The sequence below is a fragment of the Triturus cristatus genome, chromosome 4_2, assembly GCF_964204655.1.
Source record: "Triturus cristatus chromosome 4_2, aTriCri1.1, whole genome shotgun sequence".
NCBI lineage: Eukaryota > Metazoa > Chordata > Amphibia > Caudata > Salamandridae > Triturus > Triturus cristatus.
This window is the reverse complement of record NC_140586.1, coordinates 678,753,943-678,770,373: the sequence shown is the minus strand read 5'-3', so window position 1 is coordinate 678,770,373 and position 16,431 is coordinate 678,753,943. Positions and strand designations below refer to the sequence as shown.

At 44.3% G+C, this 16,431-nt stretch overlaps 1 protein-coding gene across 4 annotated transcripts in view; it reads left to right on the top strand.

The window, feature by feature from the left end:
* The window catches only part of MYSM1 (Myb like, SWIRM and MPN domains 1), a 298,882-nt gene that overhangs the window by 182,252 nt on the left and 100,199 nt on the right, over positions 1-16,431 (top strand). For all 4 annotated transcript variants that reach the window (XM_085602494.1, XM_085602497.1, XM_085602495.1 and 1 more), the window contains 5 exons: positions 2,203-2,291; positions 4,418-4,472; positions 8,175-8,225; positions 13,989-14,063; positions 15,811-15,999. In XM_085602494.1, coding sequence (XP_085458620.1) covers positions 2,203-2,291; positions 4,418-4,472; positions 8,175-8,225; positions 13,989-14,063; positions 15,811-15,999 — 459 coding nt within the window. The remainder of the gene's footprint in view (positions 1-2,202; positions 2,292-4,417; positions 4,473-8,174; positions 8,226-13,988; positions 14,064-15,810; positions 16,000-16,431) is intronic.

Genomic DNA, 16,431 nt, shown 5'->3' with positions numbered 1-16,431 from the left:
AGCTTGAAGCAGCAAGGGCGGCCCATCCACTTTTGAAAACAAATAGGTGTAAACATAGAAATGCTCCATGATTGGGAAAATGTGAAGGAGCCATTGAAAGCATTAAAGGGTGCTAGTCAAAGGGGGCACCCAGAGATCTAGATTAACTTTATAAATGTAAATACATTTCCCATCTCTCAAGACTCTTATAGATGAACAGTTAGCGTAGTCACCTTAGCCAGTTGCGAAACCAACACTCATTGACTAAATGGAGTTTTAGAGTTGAGAAAACTGGAGTGGTATAATTTGGAAAAATGTTGTACCCATTTATCCTGTGCGATAGCCACCACAGGGCAGGATCTAAAATGCTACTGTGGCCCTGACCAGATATTTCTAGGAAGAAAACATAGTTTCAGCTCGTCCAAAGCCATAATATTGTAACCCACTTTACTTGCTTCACTGGCCCAATTATGATAAATAAGTTTTCACATTTGATGATTTGAGTACCCTAATGACTGAAAGCCCATGTATGATCATTACATCGGAGGGCGAAGTATGTTGAAAAATATAAAGAAAGAGCAACTGGCCAATCCTATCGAATCTACTCAACCTTAGAAAAATGGTTCCTCACTGAAAAAAACTACCTAAATGGAGACTAGACTGTGGAAACTGAACTTTCTATTTACAAAACAAAATATGATCTGTAGGCACTGAAATGACCTGAGTGAGTTGAATAGAACAGAGGATTTATCAAACTGAAGGCAGGAGCCAGGCACTGAAAACCCAACCTGCAGATCTGGTCCAAAGCAACATAACATTTAGAAACCAAGAAGCTGTCAAAGGCTGCTCCTGAAGAATTCCATTCGGAATACTGGGTATTCTGGAAAACAAAAAAGGAATACGTGGACAGTTGTCTTCAAACACTTCGGCATTCAATTGTTAAAAGGGAGCAGTTGCATGCGGTCACGTGGGGAGAGCCTACAGACCCCTGAGCAGGTGCCTCTCCAGCGAAGGAGCCCCTTTCTGTTCAGCACTTTACATGTCCTTCACCCTGTGATGATGCAGATCTTACAGAGATGCCTCTCCCGTTTCAATCAGGCCCTCTGTGCTGCAGGTCTTCATGGCTCCACGACTGGCTCTTTGTCTTGTGTCTTCCTACGTACAGGTTTCAGTTAGTAATGTGTCTGATTGCCCTCCACATCAGGGTAGTTCTTTTCCTCACTCTTCTTCCATGCATGACACTGCAGTATGGCAACTGAAAGGGTTTGGGCGTGGTCTTAGCCTTTGATGGGAACAGCAAAACTATGTTAAGATCCTGGTCAGATTCCTTTTCTCAGCAAATGGTGCAGAGCTTCATCAGAAGTCAAGCGGAATAGAAATTATTCATACCAGTATGTTGTTAAAGCGGAGGCCATTGTATTCAGCCCGGGCCTATGGCGAAGGTGTGCTTTGTTTTTTCAAAAATCTAAATCTCAGTCCACTAGCACATGGAGCATCTTCAGGTGTGTTCTTCGTTATCGCCTACACTTGATGAAGAGCGGTCGACCTCTGGTGTATGCGTCAAGACGGGATAGAGCGTGATATTACAATCACTATTGTACCCATCAGATTGCATGCAACACAGGAAATAGTGTACCTTAATGAATATATAAATTGTACTTACTTTATATATGACTTTTGTCTGTTACAGATGGATTAATCAATAGATACTTGAAATATAACCATGCTGTAACAAATACGAGGGAAGTAATTGGGACTGACTGATGCCAGCTACTTATATATAAAATGGGTAGTGATTCTTAACTGGCAAAGATTTATATAAAGGAAGTAAGGGTCTAGATTTGAGAGGAGACGTTAAAGACAAGAACTCTTCTGTTGAAGATGTGAAAGATGGATGCACAATGATACACTGATTTGTCAGAAGAGAATGTGGTTTCCCCAACACTAATGAGAAGGGGAGGAAAATAGCAATTGAGCATCACGTAAGTTATAAAACAGCAGGCGGAGTTCAGTGTATGTCTGCCAAGCATGGGCATCACGCGGGGATCAAATTAAGGGCTTCATCTCTGTGTAAATGGAACCCTAGCTTTTCTTCATGTATTACAAAACAATTGTTTGCTCTTCTGATTGTAGATAAACTTATTGTACTCAAGTGACGGAAAACCGTATATTCTGCACCATCTTCGCTGATCTTGTATTAGTAACTAACATTCTGTTTTGTAGCATCTCTCTGCAGAGGAACTGGCAAGAAGACGAGAAGAGGAGAGAAGGAAACCTTCAAAATGTCCAAGAGGACCAAGGCAAATAAAAAGGTACATTCACAGTGGACCACAGCCAATAACACCCCGTCATTTCTTCACCTCCTGGTTGAAATTCCACCCGAGGATTTTCTTTTTAATTTAAACACACTTAAGAATCGAAGACTGGCATTTTTAGGAGTATACCAGATATTATTTGTGAATCTCCGAAATGTTGTAAATGTACCCCAAAGACCGGATTAATTTCAGAGGAGCAGATTTCTGACTTTTTAGGCCTGCTTTGAAAATCTTGCAAAGGAGAATTCAAGTTTAGGAGCAATTTGAATGGGCGTGCTTCTCCGTTGCCTCTAGGACAACATTTATTTATTTATTTAAGCAATTTATTGAGCGCACAAATACTCTGAGGTGTCTCGGCGCTTTGAGGACTGCTGTTAATGCAGAAAAGAGAGGAGGGAATCATTTACTGAAATAGCCATGTTTTTATATTTTTTCGGAAAGATAATAAGGTGGGGGAGTTTTTGATGTGTATCGGGAGAGTGTTCCAGAGTTTAGTTGTAGCTACAATAAATCTTCTGTCACCCCAAGTGACTTTCTTAGTTCTAGGAACTATTAGCAGCTGATCTGAGCCGGACCGTAAGGTCCTATTTGGTCTGTAGAAGCAAAGGTTCTTTTTAAAGAATGCTGGGCCTGAGTTGTGAATTGCTTTGTAGGTTATACACAATGCCTTAAATTTAGTTCTGCTTTTAATGGGTAGCCAATGTAATTGTCGAATGACTCCCGAGATGGATTTGAATTTGGGTGTGCCTGAAAGAATTCTAGCTGCGGCATTTTGTACCATCTGTAGTTTGTGTGAGACTTTTTCTTGTGCATTGATGAGTAGGCCATTACAATAATCTATTTTTGTCATAACAAGGGTGCTGATGAGGGTTTTTCCTGAATTAGACGGAAGGTAGGGTAGAAGTTTTTTTTTTTTCATTCTAATCGTGTAGAATGAGGATGAGGTGACAGAGTTGACATGCGGAATGAATGATAACTTATCGTCAAAGACGATTCCGAGGTTTCTGACCTTAGTGACGGGGACCGGGGGGGGGCCCAGTTCCTCTGGCCACCAGGAAGTGGACCAACTTGGTGTTAGGTTACCAATAATCATTACTTCCGTTTTCTCGGAATTCAATTTCAAACAATTGTTTGTCATCCAGGTACTGATGGTAGACATTCCCTTCTTAAAGTTGTTGGCGACCGAATTGCCATTCTTATGTATTTCTAGCACAATCTGAGTGTCATCGGCATAAGATGTGAGCCGCATATCGTGAGTCTTGATGATATTGGCGAGGTCTGCAACATATAGATTAAATAACGTTGGGCTTAGTGAGGATCCCTGAGGGACACCACACGGTTGGGAAAAAGGAGTGGAGAGAAAGCTGTCCAGTTTTACCTGTTGGGAACGGTTGGCCAGAAAAGATGTTAGTAGGGCCTTGGCTTTGTCTTTGATCCCTATTGCTGAGAGACGATCGATTAAGATGGAATGGTCGACCGTATCAAATGCTGCTGAAAGATCCAGCAGCACCAAGACTGCGGTTCCTCCCTTATCCATGATAGTTCGTATTTCGTCAGCTGTTTTAATAAGAGCTGCCTCTGTCCCGTGCCCCTTTCGGAAACCAAATTGGGTGTCGTCTAAGAAGTTGTTGTTTTCTATGTAGTCAGTCAGCTGAGTATTCATCACCTTTTCTATGATTTTTGCGGGAGAAGAAGACCTGCTATGGGTCTGTAGTTGTTACAGTCAGTGGGATTGAGATTGTGTGTTTTTTAGTAGAGGTTTGATCACTGTCTCTTTCCAGATGGAAATGTAGGTATGTAGGTTTGCTCTTTTTAATATCCAGCAGCATCTCAGCATCTCTTTCGCTTTGCTCTGCTTTGGATTGAATTACCCCATGGTTTAGTTCTGATTTAGTAACCGTGGTCATTTGTTATTCCTTGTGTTAGGGTAACATTAACAACTGCAAGTGAACGTGAAATGAATGTATATAACCCTTGCTATTCTGTTTTTCTCGCATCGTAAATACAATAGTTGTTTTCCTTTTCACACACAGTGGAAGCTAAATGTAACACTTGTACATTAAATATATAACTGACAATTTGTGATTAATTTTTATTGAACATATTTTATTTTTATTTTCTAGCTCTTTTGATCCATTTCTGCTGATTCCTTGCTGTTCTTTTAATGAGGAAAAACAGGTACAACTGATTCATTGCATTTCATTTCACTCGAGTTCTTACTTTTGGTGGGTCAACAAGGAAACAAAGTAATTTGGGGCATTGAGAAATTAGATAGACTGGAATATTATCAATCAATCAAGGGTTTGTAAAGCGTACTACTCACCCGTGAGGGTCTCAAGGCGCAGTGGGGGGCAGCTCCGGATCAGTCGAAGAGCCAGGTTTTGAGGCTCTTCCTGAAGATTTGCAGAGTGGGGGAGTGTCTGATGTTGACTGGGAGCTTGTTCCAGGTCTTTGCTGCGGCGTAGGAGAAGGCTCTTCTGCCTGCTCTGGTTCTGCAGATACGTGGGGTCTCTGCCAGGGCGACGTCGGCGGAGCGGAGGTTCCTTTTGGGTACGTGGAAGGAGACTCTTTTGTTGAGGTATTTGGGTCCGATGTTGTGGAGGGATTTGTTGGCGTGGGTGAGTACCTTGAAGGTTACTCTCTTCTCGATGGGGAGCCAGTGGAAGTCTCGTAGGTGCTGGGTCATGTGCTTGTGTCGTGGGGTTCCAAGGACGAGTCTGGCTGCAGTGTTCTGGATGGTTTGGAGCTTGTGTAGCGGGGTTTTGTTGATTCCGGTGTAGAGGGCGTTACCGTAGTCCAGTCTGATGGTTATGAGTGCGTGGGAGACGGTCCTTCTGCATTTGGGGGGATCCACTTGAAGGTCTTGCGGAGGATGCGGAGGGAGTTTAAGCAGGTGGAGGCGATGGCGTTGGTCTGACAGGTCATGGTGAGGGAGGAGTCTAGAATGATGCAGAGATTCCGGGCGTGGTCTGTCGCGGTGGGTGGGTTTCAGAGGGCAGGGGGCCAGCAGGAGCTGTCCCACGCAGTGGGGGAGGGTCCAAGGACGAGGACCTCTGTCTTCTCCGAGTTCAGTTTTAGGCAGCTGTCACTCATCCAGGCTGGAACGTCTTTCATTCCTTCTTGGAAGCTGAGTCTGGGGTCTTTGGGGTTCTTCGTGAGAGAGAAGATGAGCTGGGTGTCATCGGCGTAAGATACTATGCTGAGCCCATGCTGTCGGACGATGGCTGCGACGGGGGCCATGAAGTTGTTGAAGAGCGTGGGGCTGAGCGAGGATCCTTGGGGTACTCCACAGTTGATCTCTGTAGGTTCGGAGAGGAAGGGAGGGAGTCTGATCCTTTGGGTTCTACCGGAGAGAAAGGAGCGGATCCAGTCGAGGGCGGTTCCTCGTATACCAGTGTCGTGGAGTCTGGCTGCGAGAGTGCACTGTGACACGGTGTCGAAGGCTGCGGAGAGGTCTAGTAGGATGAGGGCCGCAGTGTGGCCCTGGTCGAGTAGCATGCGAATGTCATTGGTGGCGTCGAGGAGGGCGAACTCGTTGCTGTGATTGCTGTAAAATCCGGAATGGGAGGAGTCGAGGATGGCGTTCTCTTCGATGAAGGTGGTCAGCTGGGCGTTGATGAATCTCTCTGTGACTTTGGCTGCGAAGGGGAGTAGAGAGATAGGCCCGTAGATTTTCAGGTCCGTCGGGTCGGCCGAGGGTTTCTTGGGGAGGGGCTTGACCTCTGCCCGCTTCCAGTTGTCTGGGAAGATGCCGGATTCGAGGGAGGCGTTGATGGTTCGGCCTAGTTCGGGTGCTATGGCGGCTCTGTGGTAGATGTGCGGTGGGCAGGGGTCCGTGGGGTCTCCTGAGTGGGTGTTCTTCATGGTCGTGGTGGTGTCTTCAGTAGTAGCAGGTTTCCAGGTGGTGATGGTCGGCTGGTTGTCGGTAGTGGGGAGGGGGTTGGTGTCCAGAGTCTGTTCGCTGAAGTTGTCTTAGAGGCCCTTGATTTTCAGGTGGAAGTAGGAGCTGAGCTTGTTTCAGAGGTCCTGGGACGATGTGACGTCCATGGCTTCACTTGGGGGAGTGGGGAGGGGGGGGGGGCGGTTTGGTGAACTGCTGTATGATGTTGAAGAAGAATTCTTTTTCGTTACTTGAGTTGGTGTGGATTTTATTTTTGATAAAGGTCCGCTTGGTGGCTCTTATTCACTGGTGGTATTCATTCATGGCGTTCCTGTAGTTGTTCTGGTCTTCTGTGGTTTTCCTGTTCCATCAGAGTTTCTCGAGGCGTCTGCAGGAGCGCCTGGCTTCTTGGAGGTCGGTGGTGAACCAGGCGGCCTTAAGGGGGCGTTCTTTGACGGGGTGGCAGAGGGGTGCGAGCTTGCCAGCGCAGCTGGAGATCCAGCGGTGTAGTTATTTGGCTGCGGAGTTGACGTAGGTCGTGGCTGAGGGGGGGTCATGGAGAAGGGTGGTGTTGAGGTGTTCCTCTGTGATCTTGCTCCAGTTTCTTCGGGCCGGCGCGGGGCGGGTTTGGGTGCGGTAGTGGTGTTGAAGGTGAAGTGTACACAGTGGTGGTCTGTCCAGAGGGGCTGCGTGGTGTGGCTGAAGTGGATGTTTGTCCCTCCTGAGAAGATGGAGTCGAGGGTGTGTCCGGCTCTGTGGGTGAGTGTGGTGACGAGCGGATTCAGTCCGAGGTTGGCGAGGTGGAAGTTCAGGTCTCCGATGAGAATGTAGTCCGTGGAGGCGATGGCATGGGGTGCGACGAGGTCGGCAATGGTGGTGGCGGAAGAGGTGCGAGGCCCGGGTCACTGTAGACGAGGGTCCCACGCAGCGTGGTTCTGGGGCTGGTTTGGATCCGGAAGTGGAGGTGCTCTGTGTTGGAGAGGGGGTCGCTCCTGCTGGAGGTGGAGAGTTGGAGGGAACTCTTGTGTGCGATGGGGAGTCCTCCACAAGGACGGTGGGGGCAGGCCTTACTTTGGATCTTGTATCTGTAGGGGATGGCGGTGGCGATGTGGGGGGCGGAGGTGGCGTTGGTTCATGTTTCAATGAAGAAGGTGACGTTTGGCGAGAGGGTGTCGAGCAAGTCCCAGATCTCCGTGGTGTCTGTGGAGGGAGCGCCCACTGAGGAGTATGCAAGTCCGGGCTTCGGTGGTGCAGGAGTCCGTCATGGGTTCAGCAGTCGTGGGTGTACTGTTGATGGTGAAGGTTTGTCTGCAGTGTTGGCAGGAGAACTGGCTGTGTGTGTGTTCGGTGTCGATCTCTGGCAGTTGTTGTTTCTTCCAGGGTTGAGTGCGAAGAGGTCGGCGGAGTTGTGGCAGTCGGGGGTCGTAGATCCAGGGTTCCTGGCGCTGATCACAGTCGGGTCGCGGACGGGCGCAGACGGGCTTATCTTTGGCGTGCCGGCCGCGTGGCCACGCAGCGGCCGCCATTAAGTAGGCGAGGGGGAGGGAAGCGCAGCTAGGAGGCGGTAAGCGGGAACCGGCAGGGTGGGGAGGGACCGTGGCGGCAGCAGTGGCGGGACGGGCCCAGAGACAGAAAATGGGCACAAGAGAGACAGAATAACAGAAAAAAGGCACAAGGCAGACATGGGCACAAGAGTGACAGAAAAAACACATTAAAACAGCAAAGTGGCTCAAAGACAGACAGGGGATGGTCTTTGCTTTACCAAAGATACACTGGCCCTTTGTTGCATCGTGTGGTCCCAATCCGCCTTAAAGAACCATTTTTCCTCCATTGTCTATTAGTATAATGAGCCTACAGCTTGCTTACAACTTGCACTGCATGATATGATTGACCTTACATCCAATCAAGTGGACGTGCCCCACACTTTAAGCTAAGTTTTCCAGACACTGTATTTGAAGCTTCGTGTTTTTGCTGAAGATTGTTGTATTGTGTTTTTTCAGGAACCTTTTCAGGTGAATGTAGCTGCAGAAGCCCTCTTAATAATGGACTTGGTAAGCAGAAAGCATTCTGCCCTGTTTAGCACTGTAGTTAACATTCTTTATTTTTGCCTGTCTTACCCAAGGCTTCACAGACTTTCCATTTTTAGGTGTCGCCTGCATAGCGCTTGCGCTGTTCTTGGGAAATCTCTTGTATGTAATATATCTTAAACGGGGGCTCTTACTAGTTCCCAATGCCAAATTACTGTGTTAATTCGCTTTTGTTTGGAACTTTTCATTTTTTGTTAACTTCCCTTGGCTGCATGCATTTACGAAACTTCTACAAAAGCTGTTTACCCTGTTTTGGCCCCATTTACTGTCAAGATAAGATCTCTTCCCACTGAAAAGGCAGACAGCTTCTAACAGAAGGCTGGACTACTTACTTTTTATTACTTAGTTGTGTAAAGCAGATGCTTTAACCCTAGAAAGTTTGTGGCATTTCCTATTCATGCCTCAGTGCCTTTCTTTGCTCTTTGTAGGCATTATCGGATTGATTTTTTTCAACGTAATCTATTTGGTCATTATGAACAAATTCTAAATGTTGTAATAAGCATTGCAGTTTAAAAATAAAGTTAATATACAAGAGCTATGCTAAATTTTTACTACTAAACAGGCAGCCACAAGTGCAGTTACCATGCAGAGAACATGGTCATGATTTGAATGGTGCAGCAGGTGCAGTAGCACCAGGCCCAACAATTGTCAATATGCACGTAATATTGCTATATTTGACTACTAAACAGGCAGTCACAATTACAGTTACCTTGCAGTTAAAAGGGACTTGATTTGAATGGTGCAGTGGCACTGGGACCAAAAGCTCTAGGGACCCCACTAAACCCAGATTATTGCTAAAATGTAAAACTAAACAGGCAGTCACAAGTGCTGTTACCTTGCAGACAACAGAGTCATGATTTCTATGATGCAGCAGGTGACACGAGGACCAAAAGCTCTAGGCACTCAACTAAACACCTAAAATTGCTATAGCTTATTACTAAACAGGCAGTCATAAGTGCAGTTATCTAGCAAGCGCTAGGTTCATGATTTCAATAGTGCAGCAAGTGCAGTGGCACTGGGACCAAAAGCTCCCGGCACCCCACTAAACACCGTTTATTGCTATATTTTACAACTAAACAGGTAGTCACAAGTACAGTTATCTTTCAGGCACTAAGGTCATGATTTAAATGGTGCAGCAGATGCAGTGGTGCTGGGCCAAAAGTTGTCAGAACTCCTTTAAACACCTAATATTGCTATTTTTTACAACTAAACAGGCAATCATAAGTGCAGTTATCTAGCAGGCAATATGGTCATCATTTGAATGGGGCAGCAAGTGCAGTAGCACCAGTACCAAAAGCTCTAGGCACCCCACTGAACACCTAATATTGCTATATTTTACTACTAAACAGGCAGTCACAAGTGCCGGTTCCTTGCTGACAACAGGAACATGATTTGAATGGTGCAACAGGTGCAGTGGCACAGGGCCCAAAAGTTGTCAGAACTATACATGCAGACAGAATCGCAGGTTTCTTTCAGTTAAATGGGGCTTGATTTGAATGGTGCGGCATGTGCAGTGGCACCGGGGCCAAAAGCTCTAGAGACCCCACTAAACACAGAATATTGCTAAATTTTACTACTAAACAGACAGTCACGTGTGCAGTTATCTAGCAGGCACTCGGGCCATATTTTCTATGATGCTGCAGATGCAGTGGCACTGGGGCCAAAAGTTGTCAGAACTCCTCTAAACCCCAAATATTGCTATATTTAACTACCAAATAAGCAGTCACAAGTGCAGTTACCTTGCATGCACTAGGGTCATGATTTCAATGGTGCAGCAGGTGCAGTGACACTACGGCCCAAAGCTTTAGGAACCCCTTTAAACATCTAATATTGCTATATTTTTCAACTAAACAGGCAATTGTAAGTGCATTTATCTAGCAGACAATAGGGTCATTTAAATGGGGCAGCAGATGTAGTAGCAACAGGACCAAAAGCTCTAGGCACCCCACTAAACAACAAACATTGCTATAGTTTACTACTAAACAGGCAGTCAAAAGTGCAGTTACCTTACAGACAACAGGGTCATGATTTGAATGGTGCAGCAGGTGCACTGACACCGGGCCCGAAAGTTGTCAGAACTTCTCTAAACACATAATATTGCTATTACATCATTTAAATCTATTATTTCACTCTTTCATTTTTCAACATTTGGCTATTGGTTCCCACACTATACCTCTAGTAACAGCACAATATATTACCTTTATGTACATTCAAGTCCTAGCACTTAAACCGACTTTCTGTAACTTATATTGTTCAACTATTCATCAAGCTACAACTTGCAACAAAAAACAGCTTTTATTAATCACATAGGCGAAACCTAATGCATTTACCAATGCTTGTTTTTCTGCCATCTTCACCTTATTGCATTTTCTTACGTTTGGCATTTTTATCTTCAAAATCGCAGCTAAAAATTAACATTAGTTAAAATTGAGAATATGGGTATATTACTATAAAAAAAGTGTTTGATGTTCTTCCTGATTTTAAAAAGTTAGTAGAGGCTGTGTGTATCAGGTTTCAGAAAACAGTCCTGGATTTGAAGTGTTCTTGTGATAAAAACATATTGTTTTCGGTTTTTCAAGGTACCAAAAAGTGCTGTATCCAATCGTTTTTCATTTATCTCTGGCAGCTACATGGACCCACTAGATGTGGTTCAGTTTGCGTGGTTTGTCATTTCGCGTGCTTTCAGTACTAGTGTAGTTTGTGTTTAAGGGTTGTTGCATGATGCTATTTTTGACTTGTTGCTGTAAGAAATACTACAGTAGTCTAGCTGAGACTATATTTTTCAACAAAATAGGATCAGGAGTGTTTGAACTTAGCAAAGTTTGGCATTTAGGCTTTAGAGCCAGATGTGTTTTTGCATTCGCAGATCACAAAAAGGCATTTAGGTATGTACAAAGCCCAAATTGTGCTTCAGTAACAAGTTACCAAGTCACAATTTCTGTTGGCGACAAATACCCATTCTGTATTTAAAAGGGGCGTTTTCAGTTACAAATACCAAGTTGATATGGTATGTAATAATGCTCTGCAACAAAAATCAGTTGCAAAACATTAATACTTTACCAGCTGCAAACATGTAATGAAAACCACTTCCCCTTTTTTTTTAAGAGTAGGTAGCGATCCCTTGGACTACTGCCTACTCTAAAAAATAAATTTGACAAACTTTTATTTATTTATTTATTGTAAACACATCCCTTTTTCTTTTAAGGGCAATGAGTTGCTTGTAAACAAAAACATGCTTTATTTAAAAGAAAGCACAGGTATGGCGATCTTCTGGCCTCAGTAGGCCCCCATCCTTATGATATCTGTGATTCTTAGTGGGTCGTAGTTTGCTATCTACCCTTTTTATAGTCATGAGGAAGGTCGCATTGCAAACCAGTAGGAATCGGTAATTTGCAAACTGACCTATTAGTACAAAGGCCAGTTAGCACATTACCTGACTGGTTGCAAAGCTAGTGACGCAAATCGCAGCAAGTGCTACATACATCTGGCTCTAAATTGTTAGAAAAGAGGCGGCATACAACAATGGTGTCCTGTGCTTAGAGCCAACCACCAGATTTTCTGTTGTTGTATAACTGAGGCTGACTCAGTCAATTAGAATGCACTTGTAAATGGCATTGACTATGTTTTTTGCAAACATTTTAATTATGATTATCACATAGCTGATTGGATCTTCCTTGTCCAACAAATCCAATGCTTGATGAGATGAATAAGGCAAGTTGGCAGCCGTGCTAGAGCCCTGTTATTCATTGTGAAGCAGACACTGTAACAGCCTTCAGTTTTAGGAGAGGGAAGATTGGGACACCCGGACTATGGTCACACCAAAAAAACACCTTTCGGGGTTCCTCTCATGGCCACCAGTCAGGCCCGGTGGAGGGGAGCCAGAACCCTTAAACACCCTATGTCGTTGAACCAGATGAGGGGGTGGGGTAATGTAGGGTCTCTAAAAATACTCCCTTCCTATTAAGTAACGCTTTGAATTTAATACTGGAGAGAGGCTGTAGGGCAGAACAACCCTGCAGGCTCTGACAAGGCGTGGTGAGTGACATAAAATTAGTCAGTGGACCATTCCATACCACATACTCATCCTTTTCATGCATCTTCTTGCACCGCAAGAAAGACTAATACAGCTGACTGCTGCCCTAGTCTCCTGATCACAATTGCGAAAATGAAACTGGGGCCAGCTGTTCACATCCTCCTTTTTTCCACAAAAACATTTATACACAAGGAGGATTGGGGCCCCAGACAGCTGTCCCAGTCAAATAAACTGCTATAGGACAGCTCACTCCCTCTCTCCTCGTCCTTGGGCAAGGCCGTGAGAAGAGGTGGGCCGAAACAGGCAGACCCCTCCATCCCTTCGGCGAGGTGAGGGGCGTTCTATCTGGAGATGCTGCAGCACTAAAACGATCACTGGGCCTTGGATTTGCGGGCGGTATCCTACTGGAGAGGAGGTGTGAGGTCAAAACACAACTTTCCCCAGCCCTTGGACAAGGCTGAGAGGGGCAGAAAATGAGTCTGTTGAGTGCCCTGTCCACCATAGACGTCTATGCATTTGTTCTGTGGGGTTTCTCCTCTGACAAATCTGTAAAATACAAAAAAATCAAGATTATAGCACATTGATGTTCATTGCTGCTCATAGCCACCAACGTTCAAAGGGATCGAAGATGTGACCTATTGAGAAGCAATATGTTGTTTTCAAATGTCCAACGAGGGGAGAATAGAAAGTGGCATCCCTGGGAGTTTCAATGATTGGAAAAGGGGCCTACCGTAACCATCTGATAGTAAACGTTTTATTGTGTCACAGGATGTGGCCTGCTAAGAAAAGCGTGTAGTTGTTCTTAAACGCGTTTACAGTAATAAATGAAAATATTTTCATGCTGGGATCTTTGGTATTGTATGATTTATCCCTGTAGGGTCGCAGGTCATTGTTTCAACTTGTAACAAGAGGTCCAGGTGGCTGACGAATAAGGTGGCCTGGTAGTTTTTATCAGTCGTACCATACCATGCAGATTTAAAGTGAAAAATGATAAATCCTTGCCCCATAGTGTTTTTGAACACCGAACCTCCTTTTTTTGTTGCATTTGTCTAATTAATGTTTGATTACACTTGGTTTAATCTTTGATTTCCTACAGAAAAACCTGCTCACCGACATCTGCCTACCCCTTGTAATGCTTCCTCCCGTCTCTTTAACCTAATCGAAGACATCGGGGTTATGCCAATTAGCTTTACACAATTTATTCAGCTACATGGGAGTGCAAAGCAGCAAATCACAAAACGAGTCTTGTGTCACAGTACCACTGCTGCAGTGGCATTCCATTAACATTAAGCAAATGTACCGTTAGCGCTTTCGTGGTGTTCGAATGCCCGATCGTTCCATCACCTTGTCAAATAGCATTCTTTAATGTCTGTAGTGGGGTCATTTCCATCTGGGTTAGATTGTCTTTTTTAGGATTTGAGCATTTTATGTTCTGGATCTGTAAGCACTGCTTAGTTTGTTACTTACAATGCTTTAAACATTTTCTCTGTACATAGACCTGGCTGCTCAGACCAAGTTATCAAACCTTAGATAAGTTTACATTAGTAAATCCTGTTTACTCTTGTAAGTCCTCGTGTTTAGGTAGTGTAGAAGCCAGGCACAGCTCCCATCAAAACTGTGGTGCCTATCTTCCCCTAAACATATCTAATTTGAATGAAATACAAGTGTTTTCTACCGTCTTTTGTTTATTTCAGCATGCCCATGTGTCGATGGCAGAAGTAATTGGCTTGCTAGGAGGAAGATATTCAGAATCCGATAAAACACTAGAGGTAAGAGACATTTTGTAATCCCCTCATCGCCTTTTTTTAGTGAGCGGTTTAAGCAAGCCTCATACTCCAGGATATATGAGGGGGTCTCATGATTTGAGATCAGTAATTTCGTGTCACTTGTAATTGGTCAGAATACATAATCGCTATCTCTCACTTTCCCTCATTGTCGTTATTATTTTGATTTCAGGAGACTCTATTACAATAATGCACTTTCAAATCTCTCTCCTGACAGTTTATTTTCTGCTTGTCTGCAAACTTTCTTAACAAGCATGGGCAAAACAGTAAAATTATTGCTATCTATACTTTCAAGATATCAGCTGCCTTGCATCATGTATCATACGTTCGTGTGACTAGGTATGTCAAAAGAATAGAAAGCAATACAGACATTGCTTTCCATTTTTTAAGGTGGCCAGTGCGTTGTGTGACACAATGAGCAATGCGTCCTCATGAATGTTACTATGATGCAACATGGTGGCCACCTTGAAAGGATAGAAAACAATGCTTTTCTGTGTTTTCGGTACGTTTAATATGGCTGAACCCCGCTTTTGACTTTGACGGCATTGAAATGCCTTCTGCATTGGCAAAGCCAATAGAATCTACCACCATATGAAGGGTAACTGCCAGGGCATCACCAATTTTGCCATGTTCGTGCAGGTGCGCCCTGGAGTAGCATCAGAAGGGAAGGTGGGAAGAGACATTCAGGGCATCACAAGGTTGCCACCCGGCACCTGCCTCACTGCCTAGGAGCATCAAGGGGGAGCAGTAGAGGACATCCAGGGCATCGCCAAGGCTATCGTACGGTGCATGGCACACCACTGAGGAGGATGAGGAGGGAGGCCTGGAGTGGAAGCAGGGAGTGAGTGGGGAACATGAAAGTAAAGAGCACAGCCACGCTCTGACAACCAATATCTGAACTCCCATGGTGCTAAACAAATAATGACCTTAAAAACCACAAAATGTAGTTTCATGACTTCAGCAGTGGAAAGCCACACCATAGGTAATCAAAATCCAGGGAAAAAGAGGCATACAGACGGCGGTGGACAAACACAGAATAGGAAGGAAAGCCACAAATAAAACGCAGGGAACTGAGATTGACAAGAAAGCAATCTAATCATGAGCAAAACTGAAAGTATTGTATACACTATTGTCAGCGACAGACAGCTGGAGCTATCTGTAGAGACCACAAAAATGGTGGTGGTATTTTTTGAAGCATGTGACAAAACTGAACTGGATTTTGGCTCCCATAGATGTGAAGTGAATGACTCAATAGTGGTTGAAAAATTTTGTTAGTCGGTTCATATTTAGTCATTCCCGAAGAGATCTGATAGTCTGTATTGCAATTGAATAAAAGGATAATTTAGAAGCATTCCTAGTCATACTACCTGGAAGTCTTTACATCTCTTATAGCAAAGCAAAGAAAGGTACCTAGAAAGACCGTTAGAATTAGCTTAATGGAGGGATTGAAACATAAAATACTGAATATTAGTACTGACTCGGTGATGAGGTTCCTTGCTTGCCTACAAAAAAGGTTTCCATATTTTGATAGAGAATCAAAAAAGATTGTTATATACTATATCTGCAATTCTCGGAAAATTAAAATCTCGATGTGATGTTTATTCGATGTGCTTTCAAGTTACCGGGTTATGAGAGCTGTAGTCCCTGATGACAGCCATAGATTAACACTTGAATATATACCTTATTTTCATTGGATTGTGATTTTTTAATGTCAGTCTATCTTGTTTTGCAGGTCTGTGCAGCAGAGCCATGCAATAGTCTCAGCACAGGACTTCAATGTGAGATGGATCCGGTGTCACAGACGCAAGCTTCGGAGACGTTAGCAGAGAGGGGATACTGTGTTATTGGCTGGTACCACTCGCATCCAGCCTTTGATCCTAACCCTTCTATACGGGATATTGACACCCAGGCTAAGTACCAGGTATGGTATCTGCAAACACAGCTTTCCCTTGTCCTCTTTACTGCTCAGCTGGCTTGACATCAGTAACGATAATTGTTGAAACATCTGCTAATCAGGTTGGTCATGTATTGATTTTTGCCTGTGCAAAGCTGCGGTGTAATTAATTGATTAAAGATTTAGTTGATGGTGATTAATGAGCAGTGGGTAATGCACATGTATTAAAACAACTTTAAACAGAAGATTTGAAGGACGTTTTGAACAGAGTGATTCTAAATGGGGGGGAAAAGGGTGCTGGAAACCACAGTGTTGTGAAGAGACATTCCACTGGAATTCTCAAGTTACAAAACTTGCAGAAAAGCGCAGTTCTGTCCTAAGCAACTCAGTGTAATTGCTCTTTTCTAGGATCTATTGCCTTTCAGTGGCATGTTTCTTGAATCTTTTAATAAATGGGTC